Source organism: Hemitrygon akajei, chromosome 8 (genome assembly GCF_048418815.1).
Source record: "Hemitrygon akajei chromosome 8, sHemAka1.3, whole genome shotgun sequence".
NCBI lineage: Eukaryota > Metazoa > Chordata > Chondrichthyes > Myliobatiformes > Dasyatidae > Hemitrygon > Hemitrygon akajei.
This window is the reverse complement of record NC_133131.1, coordinates 10,542,366-10,563,686: the sequence shown is the minus strand read 5'-3', so window position 1 is coordinate 10,563,686 and position 21,321 is coordinate 10,542,366. Positions and strand designations below refer to the sequence as shown.

General features: G+C 43.7%; 1 protein-coding gene and 1 long non-coding RNA gene across 7 annotated transcripts in view; both read right to left on the bottom strand.

The window, feature by feature from the left end:
* The window catches only part of LOC140731629 (multidrug and toxin extrusion protein 1-like), a 63,635-nt gene that overhangs the window by 38,013 nt on the left and 4,301 nt on the right, over positions 1–21,321 (bottom strand). For 5 of the 6 annotated variants that reach the window (XM_073053217.1, XM_073053218.1, XM_073053219.1 and 2 more), the window contains exons 3-4: positions 8,870–8,971; positions 2,557–2,625 (exon numbers count right to left, since the gene is read on the bottom strand). In XM_073053217.1, coding sequence (XP_072909318.1) covers positions 2,557–2,625; positions 8,870–8,971 — 171 coding nt within the window. Of the gene's footprint in view, positions 1–2,556; positions 2,626–8,869; positions 8,972–21,321 lie in introns of those variants that run through there. The other variant, XM_073053220.1, reaches the window with a different exon arrangement.
* Positions 15,969–19,567, bottom strand: LOC140731630 (uncharacterized). The gene is made up of 2 exons (XR_012099879.1): positions 19,124–19,567; positions 15,969–16,597 (listed from the first exon to the last, which is right to left on the bottom strand). It is a non-coding gene; the product is annotated as an uncharacterized lncRNA (long non-coding RNA).

The window sequence follows — 21,321 nt, the reverse complement described above, 5'->3', positions numbered from 1 at the left end:
GTCAAGGAAAAGCTTCATGAACAGTGTTGTTCCATTACAACCAACCCCATCTGAAGCCCACATCGCCCTGTGGAAAGACTGGCTCGCCAGTCTCAAACAACCCCCAACGATGGGAATCCCACTGGATGAAAGCCTTCCCCCAGGAGCTGATTGCAACCTGGAAGTGCCTTAACAGACTGAGGACTGGTATAGGTCATTCAAAGTTGTCACTAAGCAAATGGGGATATACAACCAGCCCGACAACTTGTGAATGTGGAACTGAGCCACGAACTATGCAACATCTCCTGCAATGCCCATCGCTAGAGGAACCCTGTACTGTTGCAGATCTTGTCGAATTCAAAAACAAGGTGCAAAAATGTGTCCAGTTCTGGCTGGGCCATGTATAGACTGGCCGTGGATACGATAAGAAGAAGTAGTAACAGTGACCATGAAACTATTGAATTATTGTCAAAGCAGATCTGTTCTGCTATGGCGATCAGTGAATCAAACCTAACATACACTCAGTGGCCACTTTATTCAGTATCTCCTGTACCTAATAAAGTGGCCACTGAGTGTACATTGTAGTCTTCTGCTATTGTAGTCCATCTGCTTCAAGGTTCAACATGCTGTGCATTCAGAGATGCTCTTCTGCACACCACTGTTGTAACGTGTGATTATTTGAGTTACTGTCACCTTCCTGTCAGCTTGAACCAGTCTGGCCATTCTCCCTCCAAACTCTCTCACTAACAAGGCATTTTTGCCCACAGAACTGCTGTTCATTGAATGCTTTCTGTTTTTTTCCCACACCATTCTTTTTAAAATCTAGAGACTGTTGTGTGTGAAAATCCCAGGGGATCAGCAGTTTCTGAGCTACTCAAACCACCCTGCCTTGGTACCAACAATCAGTCCACAGTCAAAGTCACTTCGATCACATTTCTTCCCCATTCTGATGTTTGCTCTGAGCAACAACCGAACCTCTTCCCTTCCCCACACCTCTTTATTCTGACATCTTCCCTCTTTCTTTTGGGTCCCAAAGAAGGGTCTGGGTCCGAAACATTGACTTTTTGTTCATTTCCATAGATGCTGCCTGACTTTGTAAGTTCCTCCAGCATTTTGTATGTCTCCTCTTCTTCTTCTTCTTCTTTTTCCAGCAGTTTAGATGCATCTAGGCATATTACTGCCCTCCGCAGGATGTACAATTAATTACAGAATTTCAAGAAACTCAAATTCTCAAATATAAACTAGTCGCTCATAGAAACAGAATAATAAACTTTTCAATCAGATGCTGGTTCTCTTGGTGGCCAAAGATTTAATAGAAAAACAAACTACATTTAAGTCAGACAGCCTCTTGAACAATATTCTTCTTTCAATTTTATATCGATTGCAACTCAGCAAAACATGCTGAACTGTCTCTGGACTACCAGAGTCACATAATCCAGTTGGATGTTTTCCTATTATCTTTAAATAATAGTTTAGCCCACAATGCCCCAAACTAAGTCTTGTTAATTTCACCATAGCTCTATGTTTTGAAGAGTAACAGTCTGAGACCTTTTTTAACTAGGTGACTAGAAAAGAAATGCCTTCCCTTTAATTCATTTTTCCAATCCTCTTGCCAATTCTTCTCTATGGCTTTTTGTTTATCCTACTTCTCAATTCTGCTCTGCCTGAGGGTATTCTAATTCCTACTTGCCCGCTCTGTAAGGAAGACTTTGCAATGCCATCCACAATTTCATTTCCCTCCACCCCAGCATGCCCAGGTATCCATGTAAATCTGACTTCACAACCCATCTTCCCTACTCTAAACAAAATTAAGAGTATCTCAGTAACTATGTCAGGACGAGCTTTCGATTTATTCCCTTTTATAGCCTCTAAGGCAGCAGCAGAATCCGAACGGATGATAACCCTGCGTGGTCGAGAGTCTTCTATCCACCATGAGGCCCAAAGGATTGCTAATAATTCTGTGGCAAAGACAGAAACACCATCTGAAACCCGGTGACCGAGCTCAACTCCAAGTTGAGACACATGCATCCCAAATCCTGCCTTACTGCTCTCTGGGTCCACTGAGCCATCAGTAAAAATCTTCAGATAAGATCCCCATTTATTAATTAAACATTCATTTACGATCGACACTGTTGAAATTGCTCACTCCACTGAACCTCTTGACCAATCTTTTATGCATTGAGTTGCTGGCACATGATTGGCTGATTAGTTATTCGTATTAATGAGCAGGTGGACAGGTGTACCGAGTAAAGTGGCCTCTGGGTGTACTTATGTGGTTTGGTCTTCATGTGACTCCAGACCCATAAATATGGTTGACTCTTAACTATATCTTTAATCCAAGAGTAATTAATGAGTCCACATCTCCTGGATAAATAGTGTCATTAGTAGACTATAAACTCCAATGCCTGGTATAATCAGATTTGAACCCATATCTCTGATCAGTAGATCCTATGGATGTTCTCCAGCAATAACTATCACATCGTCAACCCCTTATGAGAGCCACAGGAGATGTTGGAATTAATGAAATGTCTTTGCTTGCAAGTAAAGAATACAGGCTTGGGGTACACCTGCACTTACCTGAGAAAAGAGTGTGTCACATGTTGTGGCCAGCCCTGTACCAATAGAGATAGCCGAAACGTTGATCACCTGCGGAAAAGCCAAGGAAAAATTTAGCAAAGTGGATAATAGTTGTGTTGCAAGAAGAAACCTTGCCATGCACAATGTAACAAATCCCACTCCCCTCATCCTTCCCATTATTCCATGATCCACTGCTCTTTCCTATTAGATTCCATCTACTTCAGCCATTTGTCCTTTCCACCTATCACCTCCCAGCTTCTTACATCATTCCCACTCTCCCTCCCCCCCTTACCTGGATCCTCCTATCCCCTGCCAGGTTTTGCTCCATCTTCTCAGCACATCGAGTCTGCTTTGCCATTCCATCATGGCTGATTTATTAACCCTCTCAACCCCATTCTCCTGCCTTCTCCTTGTCCTGACTAATCAGGAACCTGTCAACCTCCGCTTTCAATATAACCTCCGCTTTCAATGACTTGGCCTCAACAGCAATCTGTGGCAATGAATTTCACAGATTCACCACCCTCTGGCTAATGAAATTCCTTCTCATCTTTCTTCTATATTCTGAGGCTGTGCCCTATAGTTCTAGACTACCCCCACTATGGGAAACATCCTCTCCACATCCACTTTATCTTGTCTTTCAATTTTCAATAGGTTACATTGAGAACCGCCCCCCCCCCCCCACATTCTTCTAAACTCCAGCAAGTACAGGCCCAGAGCTATCAAATCTCCTCATACATTAACCTTTTCATTCCCAGAATCATTTTCATGAACCTCCTCGGGTTCCTCTCCAATGCCAGCACATCTCTTCTGAGATGAGGGGACCCAAACCAGCTCACAATACTCCAAGTGTAATCTGACCTATGCCTTATAAAGCCTCAGCATCACAGTCTTACTCATATGTTCTAATCCTCTCAAAATGAATGTTAACATTGCATTCATTTACTGCTGACTCAGCTTGCAAGTTAACCGTTAGGGAATCCTGAACAAGGATCCCAAGTCACTTTGCAGCTCTGATTTCTGGATTTTCCTCATACTTAGAAAATAGTCGATGCCTTTATTCCTTCTACCAAAGTGCATGACCGTACATTTCCCTACACCATCTTCCATCTGCCACTTCTTTTCCCATTCTCCCAATCTGACCAAGCCCTTCTGCAGACTCCCCGTGCCCTCAGCACTACCTGCCCCTCCACCCATCTTTGTATTGTCTGCAAACTTGGCCACAAGGTAATCAATTCCATTATCCAAATCATTGACATATAATGTGCAAAGAAATGGTCGCAACATCGACCCCTGTGGAACACTGAAAGCCAATCAGAATAGGGCCCCTTTATTTCCACTCTTTGCCTCCTGCCAGTCAGCCGATCTTCTATCCGTGCTAGTATCTTTCCTGTAATACTATGGGCTCTTCTTATCTTGTTAAGCAGCACCACGTGCAGCATCTTGTCAAAGACCTTCTGAAAATCCAAGTAAACCTCATCCACTGACTCTCCTTTGTCTACCTTGCCTGTTATTTCCTCAAAGAATTCCAACAGGTATGTCAGGCAATATTTCCCTTAAGGAAACTATGGTGTCTTTGGCCTAATTTATCATGCACCTTCAAGTACCCCGAAACCTCATCCTAAATAATGGACTCCAATACCTTCCCAACTACTGAAGTCAGGCCAAACTGGTTTATAATTTCCTTATTTCCTACCTCATCCCTTCTTAAAGAGTGGAGTGACATTTGCAATTTTCCAGTCCTCTGGAACCATTCCAGAATCTAATGATTCTTGAAAGGCCATTACTAATGCCTCCACGATCTCTTCAGCTTCCTTTCAGAACCCTGGGGGTGTAGCACATCTGGACGAGGTGATTTATCTACCTTCAGACCTTTCGGCTTCCCAAACACCTTCTCACAGTAATAGCAATTACATTCACTTCTGCCGCCTGACCCACTTGAATTTCTGACATACTGTTAGTATCTTCCACAATGAAGACTGACGCAAAATACTTATTAAGTTGATCCACCATTACTTTGTCCCCAATTACTATGTCTCCAGCATCAATTTCCAGTGGCCCAATATTCACTCATGCCTCTCTTTTACTCTTTATACCTGTATATCTGAAAATAAATTTTTGATATCACTTTTATATTATCGGCTAGCTTACCATAAGGCCATAATGTATAAAAGCAGAAATAGGCCGTTCTGGCTCATCAAGTCTGCTCTGCCCTTTCAACACGGTTGATCCAATTACCCCCTTCAGCCCCAATCTCTTGCCTTCTCTCCATATCCCTTCACATGCTGACCAATCAAAAATCTATCAACTCTTGCCTTAAATATACATAAAGACTTGGCCTCCACAGATGCCTGTGGCAATGAATTCCACAGATTCACCACTCTCTGATTAAAGAAATTCCTCCTCATCTCTGTTCGAAAAGGACAGCCCTCTATTCTGAGGCTGTGTCCTCTAGTCTTAGGCTCTTCCACCATAGAAAACATTCTCTCCACATCCACTCTATCAAGGCCTATCACCATTCGGTAGGTTTCAATGAGGCCATCCCTCGTTTTTCTGAATTCTAGTAAATACAGGCCCGGAGCCATCAAACTCTCTTATATGACAAGCCATTCAATCCTGGAATCATTTTTGTGAACCTCCTTTGAACCCTCTCCAGTTTCAGCACATCCCTCCTAACACAGGGGACCCAAGCCTGCTCATGATACTCAAAGTGGGGCCTCACCAGTGCTTTATAAATTCTCAACATTAGATCCTTGCTTTTATATTCTAGTCCTCTTGAAATGAATGCTAACATTGAATTTGCCTTCCTTACCACTGACTGCAAAATAACCTATAGGGAATCCTGCACAAAGACGCCCAAGTCCCTTTGCGTCTCAATTTTTTTTTTGTATTTTCTCTCCATTTAGTCAACCCTTTCATTTCTTCTACCAAAGCATGACCATACCACTTCCCAACACTGTATTCTATCCGCTTTTCTTTGCAATTCTCCTAATCTAAGTCCTTCTATAGACTCTCTATTTCCTCAAAACTACCTGTTCCTCCACCTATCTTCATATCATCAGCAAAACGTACAAGAAAAACATCAATTCCATCATCCAAATCATTGACATGTAATGTAAAAACAATCAGTCCCAACACAAACCCCTATGGAACACCAATATTCTCTGGCAGCCAACCAGAAAAAGCTCGCTTTATTTCTACTCTTTGCATCCTGCCAATCAGCCATGCTAGCATCTTTCCTGTAATACCATGGGCTCGTAGCTTGTTAAGCAGCCTCATGTGCGGCACCTTGTCAAAGGCCTTCTGAAAGTCCAAGCACACAACATCAACTGCTTCTCCTTTGTCTATCCTGCTTGATATTTCTTCAAATAATTCCAACAGATTTGTCTGGCAGGATTTTCCCTAAAGCAAACCATGCTGACTACAGCCCATTTTAAAATGCGTCTCTAAGTACCCTGAGATCTCATCCTTAATAATTGACTACAACATCTTCCCAACTACTGAGGTCAGACTAACTGGCCTACAGTTTCCTTTCTTCTGCCTCTCTCGCTTCTTGTAGAGTGGAGTGACATTTAGAATGTTCCAGTCTTCTGGAACTATTCCAGAACCCCTTGATTCTTGAAAGATCATTTCTATTGCCTCCATGACCTCTTCAGCACCTTTTTCAGAACCCTGGGGCTTACATCATCTCGTCCAGGTGACTTATCTACCTTCAGACTTTTCAGTTTCCCAAGCACTTCCTCTCTACTTATGGTAACTTCACACACTTCATGACCCCTGACACCTGGTACTTCCACCGTACAGCTAGTGTCTTCCACAGTGAAGATTGATGCAAAATACTTATACAGTTATTCATTTCATCCGCCATTTCACTGTCCTCCATTACTACCTCTCTAGCATTGTTTTCCAGCAGTCTAATATCCACTTTCACCGCTCTTTTACACTTCATGAATCTGAAGAAAATGTTGGTATCCTCTTTAATATTTTTGGCTAGGTTTCTTTCGTATTTCATCTTTACCTTCTAAGTTACTTTTTTAGTTGTCCTCTGTTGGATTTTAAAAGCTTCCTAATCCTCTAACTTCCCACTAATTATTTCTCTATTATATGCCCTCTCTTTGGCTTTTATGTGCTGGCTTTGACTTCTCTTGCCAGTCACAGTTGTGCCATCCTTCCTTTAGAATACTTCTTCCTCTTTGGGACGTAAATATCCTGTGCCTTCCGAATTGCTTCCAGAAATTTCAGCCATTGCTGCTCTGCCATCATCCCTGCCAGTGTTCTTTTCCAATCAATTCTGGCCAACTCCTCTTTCATGCCTCTGTAATTTCCTTTATTCCACTGTAATACTGATGCATCTGACTTTCGCTATTTCACTGTGAATTTGATCACATTATGATCACTTTTCCCCTAAGTTCTTTTACATTAAGCTTTCTAATCAATTTTGGTTCATTGCACAGCACCCAATCCAGAATAGGTGACCCTCTACTGGACTCAACCATGAGCTGCTCTAAAAAGCCATCTTGTAGGCACTAGAAATTACCCCTCCTGGAATCCAGTACCAACCTGATTTTCCCAATCTACCTGCATATTGAAGTCCCCCATGACCTTTCTAACCTTTGCCCTTTTGGCATGCATTTTCTATCTCCCATTGCAATTTGTAGGCCACATCCTTACTACTGGTTCGGGGTCTGTATGCAATGCCGATCAGGGTCTTTTTACCCTTTCAATTCCTTAGCTCTGTCTACAATGATTCAACACCTTCCAATCCTATGATTTCATTTTTTTACCAACAGAGCAACATTGCCTCTTCTTCCTTCCTGCCTGTCCTTTTGATACAATTGGACCTAAAGCTCCCAGCTATAGTCCTTTTTCAGTCACGAGTCAGTGATGTCTACAACATCTTACTTGCCAATCCACAACTGTGCTACAAGTTCATCTACCTTATTCCTACCTTCCTACCATCTTAACTTCATATTTAATCTTTTCTCCCCTTATGGTTTTTTACAGTTGCCTTCTGTTGGTTTTTAAAATCTTCCCAATCCTCTAACTTCCCACTAATTATTGCAATATTATATACCCTCTCTTTAGCTTTTATGCCATCTATGACTTCACTTGTCAGTCACGTTTACCCCGTCCTTCCTTTGGAATACTTCTCCATCCTGTGCCTTTAGAATTGCACTCAGAAACTCCAGCCATTACTGTTCTGCCATCATCCCTGCTAGTGTCCCCTTCCAATCAACTTTGGCCAGTTCCTTTCTGATGCCTCAAGATTTCCTTTACTCCACTGTAATGCTGATACTGATGTCTTTATCTTCTCCTTGTCAAACTGCAGAGTGAATTTTATTGTATTTTCATCACCGCCTCCTAATGGTTCCTTTACCTAAAGTTCCTTAAGTAAATCCGATTCATTACACCCAATCCAGAATTGCCTTTTCCCTACTGGGCTGAACCACAAGCTGCTCCAAGCAGCCATCTTGTAGGCATTCTATAAATCCCCTCTCTTGGAATCCAGCTCCAATCTGATTTTTCCCTAATCTACTTGCATATTGAAATCCCCCATGACTATTGTAACATTCCCATTAATACATGCCTTTTCTATCTCCCATTGTAATTTATATCTCAAATCTTGTCTACTGTTTAGAGGCCTGAATACAACTCCCATCAGGGTCTTTTTACCCTTGTAGTTTCTTAACCATCTCCAGCCGTCTCCACTCTTGTCTTGCCACTGGGTCCAGATGAGAATTGGGAAGAGAGATTGAGGCTGACGCTGCACAACTCTTCCTCACTTAAATCTAAATCAAGCACTAATCTCAACACCATCACACCCGAGTTCGAATCCGGCCGGCTCCCTTGCCCGCCCTCCATCCATGGATCATCGAGCAAGCAACTCGACCTCGTAATAAGTACTGATGGTGTTGAGGTCTTCATCGATGACGACAGACGAACCTTAGTTTCTTAACTCTACCAACACAGATTCAACATCTTCCAATCCTATGTCACCTCTTTCTGAGGATTTGATTTCACAAAAGAGCCATCCTACCCTCTCTGCCTACCTCTCTTCTCCTTTTGATACAATGTGTACCCTTGGGTGATAAGCTCCCATCTATGATCTTCTTTCAGTCACAACTCAGTGCTGACTCCAACGTCATACCTGCCAATCTCTAACTGTGCCATAAGATCACCTACCTTATTCCATATACTGCGTGCATTTACATGTGACACCTACAGTACCGTATGAACTTTGCAATCCATTGCCTGTATTGTACAAGCACTATATTAACTATAAACTAAACCTGACACACACTTTCGATGAACTCACCGTTGTAGCAAGTGAAACAGCATCCAATTCGATTTTCCCCAAGTGTCCGCAGAATACAGTGCTGACAATGTTTATGCAGAACACCATCAACTGTGTCAAAAACTGTCAACAAAAGAGAAGCACAGTTCAGTCAATTCACTCGGAAAACAGGGGGGGGCTTTTCTGCAAAGGAGGAAAGACACAACTTGGTGAAAGGGAGTCATTTTTAGAGATCTTTCAGGAAGTTCCACAGTGCAGAACTGCCGTCACTTTCACGGTACTAGAATTGTGCCATCAAATCCTTGAGCAGTGAGTTCTCACAAATAGCAATGTACTCTTGTTCGTGATGCTGTGTGAACGGTAAATATGAGCCTGCAGTTAAACATCTCACTCTGCAATTGTGCCATTTGACCATAAGGCAAAGCAGAATTAGGCCAATCATCCCATCAAGTCTGCTCTGACATTTGAAGACCATAAGACATTGGAGCAGAATTAGGCCATTTGGCCCATCGATTCTGTTCCATCAGATTTATGGTTGATTTATTGTCGCTCTCAACCTCCTTCTCCTACCTTCTCCCTATAACCTTTGTGGCCTTTACAAATTAAGAACCTATCAACCTCTGGATTAGAGCATTATGCAAACCACTGCGCTGCTGTAGAGGTATTTAGACACAGCTGTGAATAGACAGTGAATGGAGGGATATGGACCATGTGCTGACATATGTTTGTTTGTTATGTGCTGTGTAGTATGAAGTGGGCAATCATCATCTTTCCATGACTATGAATGTTCTTGGCAAATTTTTCTCCCAAAGTGGTTTGCCATTGCCTTCTTCTGGGCAGTGTCTTTACAAAACGGGTGACCCCAGCCATAATCAGTACTCTTCAGAGCTTGCCTGCTTGGCGTCAGTGTTTACGTCACCAGGACCTGTGATATGCACCGGCTGCTCATACGACCATCCGCCACCTGCTCTCATGGCTTCACATGACCCTGATCCAGCAGGGGTTGGGGCCTAAGCAGGTGCTACCCTTTGCCCAAGGGTGACCTATAAGCTAGCAGAGGGAAGGAGCACCTTAGACCTCCTTCAATAGCGACATATCCCCACCCCGTCACCAAAGCAGACAGATGAGATTAGTTAAAGTGGCTTCATGGTCAGCACAGACATAGTGGGCCACTGCTGCTCCTATTTCCTGGGGAATTTTAGAAAATTAAGCAGTCATTATCTCAGTATCCACTCCTTTTAAGACTCTGGACTGAAGTCTATCAGGACATTATGACTTGTCAGCCCACAGTTCCAACAACTTGCTCAGTACTGCTGCCTTGCTGATAATAGATTTCCCTGAATCCATCTCTCTTCTCCAATTCCCCATTTATATTCCTATGTTATTTGCATCACCTGGAACAAAAACTGATGCAAAATACCTGTTCAATTCTTCGGGACGTCTCATCTGCTTCCACCATGAGATCAGAAGAACCATCATGTCTATCAGCTCTATTGCTAGTCTTGCCTTCACTCGGTTAGTTCAGTTACTTTTACCGTGAAAACTGTTTCTGCATTTCTTTATCTCATGCTCTAACTTCTCCTACTTCTTTGACAAGGATCTTTGGGTCTCCTCTAGCCACAGACAACAAGGGATTGGAGGACAGCAACTGTTGTTCAAGGAAGTTAATACTTTATTCATTTACTGAGATACAGTGAGGAACAGGTTCTTCCAGCCCTTCGAACCGTGGCTCCCGGCAACCTCTTATTTAACACTAGCCTAATCACAGGACAATTTACAATGACCAATTAACCTGCCAACCAGTACATCTTTCCTCCAGAGCATCAGGAGGAAACCTACACAGTCATGGGCAGAACATATAAGCTACTTATGGACAGCGGTGGGAACAGATAGACCACCAGATCTGATGGGCATTCTTAGAGGATTGTTAGACAAGATCTATGCAACACACACAAAACGCTGGAGGAACTCAGCAGGCCAGGCAGCATCTATGGAAAAGTGCAAACAGTTGAGGTTTTGGGCCGAAACCCCTCAGCAGTCCTGCTGAGTTCCTCCAGCGTTTTGTGTGTGTTGCTTGGATTTCCAGCATCTGCAGATTTCCTCTTGTTTGAGACAAAATCTATGAACATTTCGAGAAGCATAGTCTCATTAGGGATAGTCAGCACGTATTTGTGAAGAACAGGTCATGCCTCACAAACCTGATGGTGTTTCTTGAGGAAGTGACAAAACAAATGGGTGAAGGTAGAGTGGTGGATGTGGTGTGTCTGGATTTTAGTAAAGCATTTAAGGTTCCTCATGATAGGCTCATTCTGAAAGTCAGGAGGCATGGGATCCAGGGAAAATTGGCTGTGTGGATTTTGAATTGTCTTACTACAGAAGGCAAAGGGTAGTGGTGATGAGAGGGCATACAAGAGTGAAATATGCCAACTGGTGGAACGGTGCCACAGCAACAACCTGGCACTCGACGTCAGTAAGACGAAAGAGCTGATTGTGGACTTCAGGAAGGGTAAGACGAAGGAGCATGTACCAATCCTCACAGAGGGATCAGAAGTGGAGAGAGTGAGCTGCTTCAAGTTCCTCGGTGTCAAGATCTCTGAGGATCTAACCTGGTCCCAACATATCGATATAGTCATAAAGAAGGCAAGACAGCGGCTACACTTCTTTAGGAGTTTGAAGAGATTTGGCATGTCAACAAATACACTCAAAAACTTCTACAGGTGTATCAGGGAGAGCATTCTGACAGGCTGCATCACTGTCTGGTATGGGGGAGGGCTACTGCATCTTGGGCACTAGACTACAAAGTACCCAGGACATCTTTAGGGAGCAGTGTCTCAGAAAGGCAGCGTCCATTATTAAGGACCTCCAGCACCCAGGACATGCCCTTTTCTCATGGTTACCATCAGGTAGGAGGTACAGAAGCCTGAAGGCACACACTCAGCAATTCAGGAACAGCTTCTTCCCCTCTGCCATCCAGTTCCTAAATGGACATTCAACCCTTGGGCACTACCTCACCTTTTTTTAATATACAATATATCCGTTTTTGCAAATCTTAAAAATCTATTCAATATATGTAATTAATGCACTTGTTTATGTATTATGTTTTATTTTATTTATTATTATTTTTCTCTCTCTGCTAGATTATGTATTGCATTGAACTGCTGCTGCTAAGTTAACAAATTTCACGTCACATGCCGGTGATAATAAACCTGATTCTGATTCTTGGAGCATATTCTATCTGGAGGTCAGTGATTAGTGATGTTCCACAGGGATCTGTTCTGAGACCCCTGCTTTTTGTGATTTTTATAAATGATTGTAAGGAAAGAGTTAAATGTGATTCCTCCTTGGTATATGTTAAAATGAAATGGAAGCCTGTAAGACAAAACAGTGCTAGCTTGGAGTGGGATTGTTTTGAAAAGCTACACGAGAGACAGTCTAGAGCAATGTTTTGAGAAAGTCAAGGAAATACAAGTCTGCAGCCATAATAGTGTTAGGTGGTGAAAACATGTTTGTCTGGGCTGAAGGTTGTAAGAGATAAAGGGGGGGGGGGTGCAGCTGACAGCACTAAGGGATGGAAAAGTGCCAGTGTAAGGGGCTTTGAAGGGTATAAAACAGGGAATTTTCTTTTTGCAAGTGGGACGGTTTTGCCTTAGGCAGGGCCACGGCTGATGCTAGTGCTAAGGAGACAGGGACAAGTGTGTCGAGTCAGAGCTAGAGTGAGAGAGAGGGAGAAGCAGGCTGTGTGTGAGATCGTCGGATCTGTGGCTCCCCTCCCACACGCACAGATCAGCCTGCTTAAAGGATGCTAAGAATTATTTTGATTTACTACTGTAGACATTTGTTTTTCTTTCCGTATTGTATTCACGCCAGTTCTAATAAGATGTTTTCTTGTGGCCTTGACACATCAGCAGAGTCTCCTTTGTCTGGAAATGTTGATGTGAAAACGCTGAGCTGAATAAGAACACAGAACAAATTTTAAAGTTATTTTCATTAGAATGTGACTTAGATGAGGAAGTGGAAGGGTGAGTTGGTAAGTTTGCAGAAGGCACTAAGGTCGGTGGTGCTGTGGATAGGGCAGAGTAGGGTTTCCCAAGCTTTTTCATGCCATAGACCAATACCATTAAGCAAGGGGTCCGGAGAAGGTTGTTGTGGATTCCAATGGGACATTGACAGGATGCAGAGCTGCCCTGAGAAGTGGCAGATGGAGCGCAATTTGTAAAAGTGTGAAGTGACTCACTTTGAAAGGTCATACCTGAAGGGCAGAGTACAAGGTTAGTGGCAGGACTCGTAGCAGTATGGAAGAGCAGAGGATGCGAGTCCATAGAGCCCTCAAAGTTGCCATGCAAGTTGACAGGGTCCTGAAGAAGGCATATGGTGTGTTGGCCTTCTGCGTTCAAGAGCCATAAGGTAACGCTGCATCTCTATAAAGCTCTACTTAGACCACGGTTGGAGTAGCGTGTTCAGTTCTGGTTAGCTCATTATAGAAAGAATATGGAAGCGTTAGAGAGGGTGCAGAGGAGACTTACCTGGATGCTGCTTGGATTAGAGAGCGTGTCCTGTGAGGACAAGGTTGAGTGAGCTGGGGCTTCTCTCTTTGGGACAAAGGAAGACGAAAGGTGACTTGGTAGAGGTGTACAAGATGTTAAGAGGCACTGATAGAGTGGACAGCCGGAGACTTTTTCCCAGGGCGGAAATGGTTAATACAAGGGAGCGTAATTTTAAGACGATTGGAGGGAAGTATGGGGGAATGTTAAGAGGTATGATCTTTGCACAGAGAGTGGTGGGTGTATGGAAAGCTCTGCTGGGAGTGGCAGAGGCAGATACATTAGTGATATTTAAGAGACGCTTAGATGGGCGTGTGGGTGAAAGAAAAATGGAGGCTATGTAGGAGGAATTGACCTTAGAGTAGGTTAAATAGTCGGCATGACATTGTGGGCCGAAGAGCCTGTCCTTTCTATGTTAGAACCATAGAACATTACAGCACAGAAACAGGCCTTTTGGCCCTTCTTGGCTGTGCCGAACCATTTTTCTGCCTAGTCCCACTGACCTGCACCTGGACCATATCCCTCCAAACCCCTCTCATCCACGTACCTGTCCAAGCTTTTCTTAAATGTTAAGAGTGAGCCCGCATTCACTACTTCATCTGGCAGCTCATTCCACACTCCCACCAATCTCTGTGTGAAGAAGCCCCCCCTAATGCTCCCTTTAAACTTTTCCCCCTTCACCCTTAACCCATGTTCTCTGGTTTTTTTCTCCCCTAGCCTCAGTGGAAAATGCCTGCTTGCATCACTCTATCTATACCCATCATAATTTTATATACCTCCATCAAGTCTCCCATCATTCTTCTACACTCCAGGGAATAAAGTCCTAACCTATTCAACCTTTCTCTGTAACTCAGTTTCTCAAGACCCGGCAACATCCTTGTAAACCTTCTCTGCAATCTTTCAACCTTATTGATATCCTTCCTGTAATCTGATAACCAAAACTGCACGCAATACTCCAAATTCGGCCTCACCAATGCCTTATACAGCCTCACCATAACATTCCAATGTCCATGTTATATATTTAGATTTCATTTGTAAATACCTTAGCAGAATCTCTACTTTTTAAAAATTATGTTTAGGTAATTATAGAGTCATAGAGCACCACAGCACAGAAATGGGCCCTTCAGCCCATCTAGTCCATGCAGCCTCATCCAAATGACATGCATCTGGATCATAGCCCTGCATACCCCTCCCATCCAGACCACTCATAAATGTTGAAATCAAACCCTCATCCACCACTCCACAGGCAACTTGTTCCACACTCTCACCACCCTCTGAGTGAAGACATTCCCTCTCATGTTCCCCTTAAACATTTCACCTTTCACCCTAAATCTATGACCTCTAGTTCTAGTCTCACCCAACTTCAGCAGAAAAAGCTTGCTTGCATTTATCCTATCCACCACTGATAATTTTATATACCTCCACTAAAGCTGCTCTCATTCTTCTATGCTCCAGGGAATAAAGTTGTTTTCTAACTTTCCCTATAACTCAGGTCCTCATGTCCCAGCAACATCCTTGTATGTTTCTCTGTACTCCTTTCAATCTTACTGATACCTTTCCTGCAGGAAGGTGTCAGAACTGCACACAATACTCCAAATTAGATCTCACCAACATCTTACAGATCTATTTCAATCTTTCTCAACATCTCTCACTCTCACCATCATTCAAACACTGTCTAACTACCAACAACTAACACTCCTAGGTGAACCTGCACCCAGAGCTTACTCTCCCTCTCTCTCTCTCTCACTGAGGAAAAAGGTCATAGCACAACCAGTCACATATCTCCTGTGAAAGCCCGAAAGCAGATGGCAGATCTGAATAGTGTGTGATGGAACCCGAGCCATCCAGCCTCATGTAATTCTTTAACCCAGTCCTTTTAATTCAAGCAATCTGAAACCTGTAAGACTATATTCCATATGGGTAGCCCCTTAACCTGATGGCAAGAACATCGTCTTCTCCAGCTTCTGGCAATTGTTCTTCCCCACTCCCCCTTCATCATTCCCCATTCTCGTTTCCCTCTCACACCTTCCCTTCTTACCTGCCCATCACTTCCCTCTTGGGTTCCCACCCTTCCCTTTCTCCCCCCCCCCCAAGGTCTCCTGTCCTCTCCTATCAGATTTCCCCTCCGCTAGCCCTTTTACTTCTTTCACCAATCAACTTCCCAGCTCTTTACTCCAGCCCTTGCCCCTCTTCCGGTTTCACCTATCACCTACCACCTTTTACTTCTTCCTCTCCTCCCCCTCCTTCTTAGTCTGACTTCTCCCCTACCTTTCCAGTCCTGATGAACCGTGTCAGCCCAAAACATTGACTGTTTATTTATTTTCACAGATGCCGCCAGACTTGCTGAGTTCCTCCAGCATTTTCTGGAATGATACACCATGTGTTAGTTGGAGCGATATCATCATTGTACATACTGCCTGACACATACCACGATATATTTAGGTTTTACTTAGAGGTGCAGCACAGTAACAGGCCCTTCCGGCCCAATGAACACGTGCCGCCCATTTACACCCATGTGACCAATCAACGTATGACCTCATCACTGCGCTGTCACAATGACCCCAGCACAATACTCTGAGTGCAGTTTAACCAGCCTTTTATAAAGTTGTAAAATAATCAAAGATTCAAAGTACGTTTCTTATCAAAGTAGGTATGCAGTATAGTAACCCGAGATTCATCTTCCCGCAGGCAGCTATGAAGTAAAGAAAACACCATGGAACCCGTTGAAATAAAACATCAAACAAAAGAACAAATTGTGTAAACGGCACAAAATGAGTAACACACAGAATATCAAACATTTAACCACAAAGTCCTTGAAGCAGTCCAGGAATGTTCAGTTCAGTTTAGTGCCGTGTCATCTGCAAAGCTGGCACTGAAATGCCCGGTCAGAATTGCACAAAATAGCAATAAAGGGTGTAACCAGAAGCCGATAACATGACCTGCAGAGACTTTCAATCCACAGACCGTGCCAATCAGACCCTGTGCCTTCCTGTGGCAGCAGCGAGCAGGAGGGAGAGGGAGACCAGTCAAACACAGACAGGTAGCACCGAACACCCGCTCGCCTTCCACTCCTGTCCTGGTCGATTTTAATCTTGTTCAGTGCCTTAACTGGCAGGACCAGTGAGTAATGGAGCCAATCATGAGTTCGTGCTCTGCCATTAGGCTGTATACTCCGTTCCCAACCTCACGGTCAACCACGCCAAATTCCCTCGAAGACAACAAAAGTGCCAGATTACTCAGTCGGCATAAAAAAACACATGAACAAAATGTAAATTACAGGCTGCAATCATACACGGGTTAGTAGTAGAAGTCTATTTTTTTTAAAAAGAAGTACTTTTGTGAACTGTCTGCAGGGCGTTGCCATTAGTCACGTTGGTCACTGGCTCCATCTTGCACTGAATCACTATCAGATTTATCATCATATGGCATTTGACATGAAACCTGCTGTTTTGTGGCAGCAGTACATTGTAATATGTAAAATATAACATAGATTATGATAAGAGATTTTCAGTATGAAGAGGTAAACAAGTAGAACAAAAAGAAATCAAAAACAATGAGGTGGTGTTCATGGATTCATTGCCCATTCAGAAATCTGATGGTGGAGGGGAAAAAGCTCTTCTTACAACATTGCCTGCATGTTTTCAGACTCCTGTAACTCCTCCTTGATGGTAGTAATGAGAAGAGGGCATACTCTGGGTGATGGGGGTCCTTAATGACGGAAGTCACCTTTTTGAGGCACCATCTTTTGAGGATATCATCGACGGTGGGGAGGCTAGTGCCCATGATGGAGCTGTCTAAGTTTACAATCCCCTGCAGCTTTTCCCAGCACTGTGCAGTGGCCCGTCCACACCAGACGGTGATGCCACCAATTAGAATGGTCTCACAGTACCTCTGTAGAAATCTGATAGAGTCTCTGGTGTCATCCCATTTCTTACATTCCATGTCCCCTCCTATCGAGGAAAGCATCTTGCCATCTCCTCTGGCTGTATTGCCATTTTCAGGTTACAATGAACTTGAGGTCCCTCTGTCTATCCTTGGTGGTCCGCCATTTCCTCTATATGTGTTAACCCTATTTCACTTCCTAAAATGCATCGCCTCGTATTTGTCAGGATTAAATTCCATTTGCCAGTGCTCTGTCCAGCTCTGTACCTAAACTATATTGAGCTTTAGTCTTAGACATCCTTTCTATCTACAACATCACCAATTTTCATGTTTTCTGCAGACTCCTACCTCCAAGGCAGAGCAAAATTCTGAACTGGCCTACAGATGTACCAAACTAACTGAGCTACTGCAGACATTACATCAGGTCTAAGATGATATTGTGCTTGTATAAGCACCAGTAAACAGGATATTCATGGATTAGACCATAAAGCCACATGAGCTAGAAGCAGAATTAGGCCACGTCGCCCATCTCTTCTACTCCACCATCATGGCTGATTTATTACACCTCTCAGCCCCATTCTCCTGCCTTCTCTTCATATCCATTGAAGGCCTTGATAATTAAGAACCTATCAGCCTCCACTTTAAATATACCCAATGACATGGCCTCCACAGCCATCATTGACAATGAATTCCACAGATTCACCACCCTCGAGCTGGAGAAATTCCTCCTCATCTCTGTTCTAAAAGGACATCCTTCTATTCTGAGATTGTGCCCTCTGGTCCTAGACTCCCCCACTGGAGGAAACATCCTCTCCACGTTCTACCCACCCCTTTAATATTAGATACAATAGGTTTCAGTGAGATCCGTCCTCCTCCTCCTAAACTCCAGTGAGTATAAGCCCAGAACCATCAAACACTCCTAATATATTAACCTTTCATTCCTGTGGACCTTCTCTAGACTCTCTCCAATGTCAGCACATCTTTCTTAGATAAGGGTCCAAGATGCTCACAATATTCCAAGTGCAATCTGACCAATGCCTCAGCATTACATCCTTGCTTTCATATTCTAGTTCTCTTGAGATGATTGCTAACATCGGATTTGCCTTCCTTACAACAGCCTCAATCTGCAAGTTAACCTTTAGGGGATCGTGCACGTCGTCTCCCAGCTCCCTCGTGATTAGTAATAAGTACTGCTTTGTCAGCATTGCCCACAGGCTGTGAAACTGCTAGGTTAAACTTTACACTATATGCAGCAAACTTCACTACATTTTTACAGTTATTTTGCAATCACATGAAGAAAATAAGACATTTACTTTAAACTTTCTGAACATTTGAATGACCAGCCTGGAGAGCAAAGTCTTTGAGTTTGTCCATTGCAATGCGTCAGCAGCTTAAAACTTGCAAACTCGGTTTTGTGCTCTAAATATTTAGAGGGTGTGGGCGTCACTGGGGACTGGAGGTTGGAGTTTTGTCATGTCCATGTGTGTGGGAGGGAGGGAGGGAAGAATGGGGTTTGATTTGCTATTGCTGTTTTGTTGTTTGCTATATTCTGGCTTGTTCTAAATTCTCCCCATTGCCATGATGGGATTTCAGCTCACTTCACCATATCAATAATTAACCAAAGATTAAAAATTAGCCCTATTTGTTTTTCAATTTTATTTGTTTCCAGATACAGCACGGAATAGGTCCTTCTGGCTGAATAAGCCTCCTGCCTGGTAATTTAACACTAGCCTAATCACAGGCCAATTTACAATGACCGATTACTAACTTGTATGTCTTTGGACTCCGGGAGGAAACCCAAACAGCCTGAGGAAACCCATGGATTCATGGAGAGGACATACAAACTCCTTACAGACAGCGTCAGATGTGAGCTCCAAACTCCGTTGCTCCGAGCCGTCATGGTGCTACGCTACCGCGGCACCCCATCATTTGTCACAGGTCCATCGAAACATTGGAACCTACGGTGAAACGGACTTTAGGAGATCTAGGCCTCATATGGAGCCAGTGATCATTAATGGAGAATGTGTGGAGCAGGTTAAGACCTACAAGTATCTGGGAGTACAGTTAGACGAGAAGCTAGACTGGACTGCCAACACAGATGCCTTGTGCAGGAAGGCACAGAGTCGACTGTACTTCCTAAGAAGGTTGGCGTCATTCAATGTCTGTAGTGAGATGCTGAAGATGTTCTATAGGTCAGTTGTGGAGAGCGCCCTCTTCTTTGTGGTGGCGTGTTGGGGAGGAAGCATTAAGAAGAGGGATGCCTCATGTCTTAATAAGCTGGTAAGGAAGGCGGGCTCTGTCGTGGGCAAAGTACTCGAGAGTTTAACATCAGTAGCTGAGCGAAGGGCGCTGAGTAGGCTACGGTCAATTATGGATAACTCTGAACATCCTCTACATAGCACCATCCAGAGACAGAGAAGCAGTTTCAGCGACAGGTTACTATCGATGCAATGCTCCTCAGACAGGATGAAGAGGTCAATACTCCCCAATGCCATTAGGCTTTACAATTCTACCCGCCAGGACTTAAGAACTTTTTAAAAGCTATTATTAATGCTTTTTGAGATAGTGATTTAGATGCATATCATATTTTTTTTTTACTGAGTTAAGTATTGTATGTAATTAGTTTTGCTACAACAAGTGTATGGGACATTGGAAAAAAAGTTGAATTTCCCCATGGGGATGAATAAAGTATCTATCTATCTATCTATCTATCTATCAGTGTGTGTCAGATCAAATCAGCGAAGGTCATCAATGTCACCACACTTCTGGGGCTGACGCAGCAGTACCCTCAACTCACTAACCCTAAACGGTTGGAGGGAACTGAAACACCAGTTTTCCCGTTCTCCCTGTGTATGTTCATGGGGAGAATGTTCCAACGCTTCAACACGTACAAACAAGCTGGAGGAACTCAGCAGGTCGGGCAGCATCCGTTGAAATGAGCCGTCGACGTTTCGGGCCGAGACCCTTCGTCAGGATTCCATGCGCCAGACAGGAATGGCTGACTGTCTGGTGCGACACGCTATATAAGAAGAAAATCGAAGATGTTCAAACTCTTTACAGGCAGCGGCGGGAATTGAACCCCAGTTGCTGATTGCTGGCACTGTAAAGCAATGTGCTGCCCCCTATCCTAACAGGCCTTTGGATATTAGTCCAGTGGGTTAACCAGCACTGACTTATATTACACCACATCACAACGATTGACAACACAGGGTCAACAGAGTTTACTCTGCGTAGGCCTGAGCAACTGAGGCAATATTCAAAGGATTCTAAAGATTCAAAGCACACTTATTTTCAAAGTATGTATGCAGTATACAACCCTGAGGTTCATCTCCTCACAGACAACCACAAAACAAAGAAAGCAATGGAATCAGTTCGAAGGCAAACATCAACCGCCACCCCCCCCATCACGTGCCCTGTGGCCTGCCGTGGAGCTTTGATTTTCCAGGTGCTTTTTGAGCACCGGCGTTTGCTAATCAGCGTCTTAACTAGCATTGATAAACCCTTGTGCTTTCGGTTTAATCTTGTCAAGTTAATTGTGGCTGGCACTGGTTTCCCCACGTTCGATGACTATTTAACGAAGTCTCCCGTTCAGTGCCTTAGTGGCGCTCATTGTGTCCAGGGTGCGTCCGTGGTATCGCTCTGCCAAGGTTCTGATTCCAACGTGTAACCTCTCGGTTCCGTCTCTTCCAGGAGACCCTGCTGCTCCTCCGCACCTGGGTCCAGTATTTTTAGCGAGCGCACCATCACAACCCCCCCCCCCCCCCGCCTCCCCGTGCGTTTAAAAAAACACAAAATTGCACAAATGGCAACAAAAACACAGCATATAAAACACAAAATTGAAAGAGTCCATATTCAGTTCTACTCAGTGCTCATTATCTGCAGGCCGCCCAGAATCCAAAGCCTTGGAAAACACATCATAATGTGAACCACAGTCAAATCCACAAAGTGCCTCGATTAAACCTCGCTCCAGCACCGTCCTCCAACAGCAATGAGGGAGCTCATTACTGTTATCTCCTTTACACGGACTACCACCATAAGAACACAGGATCA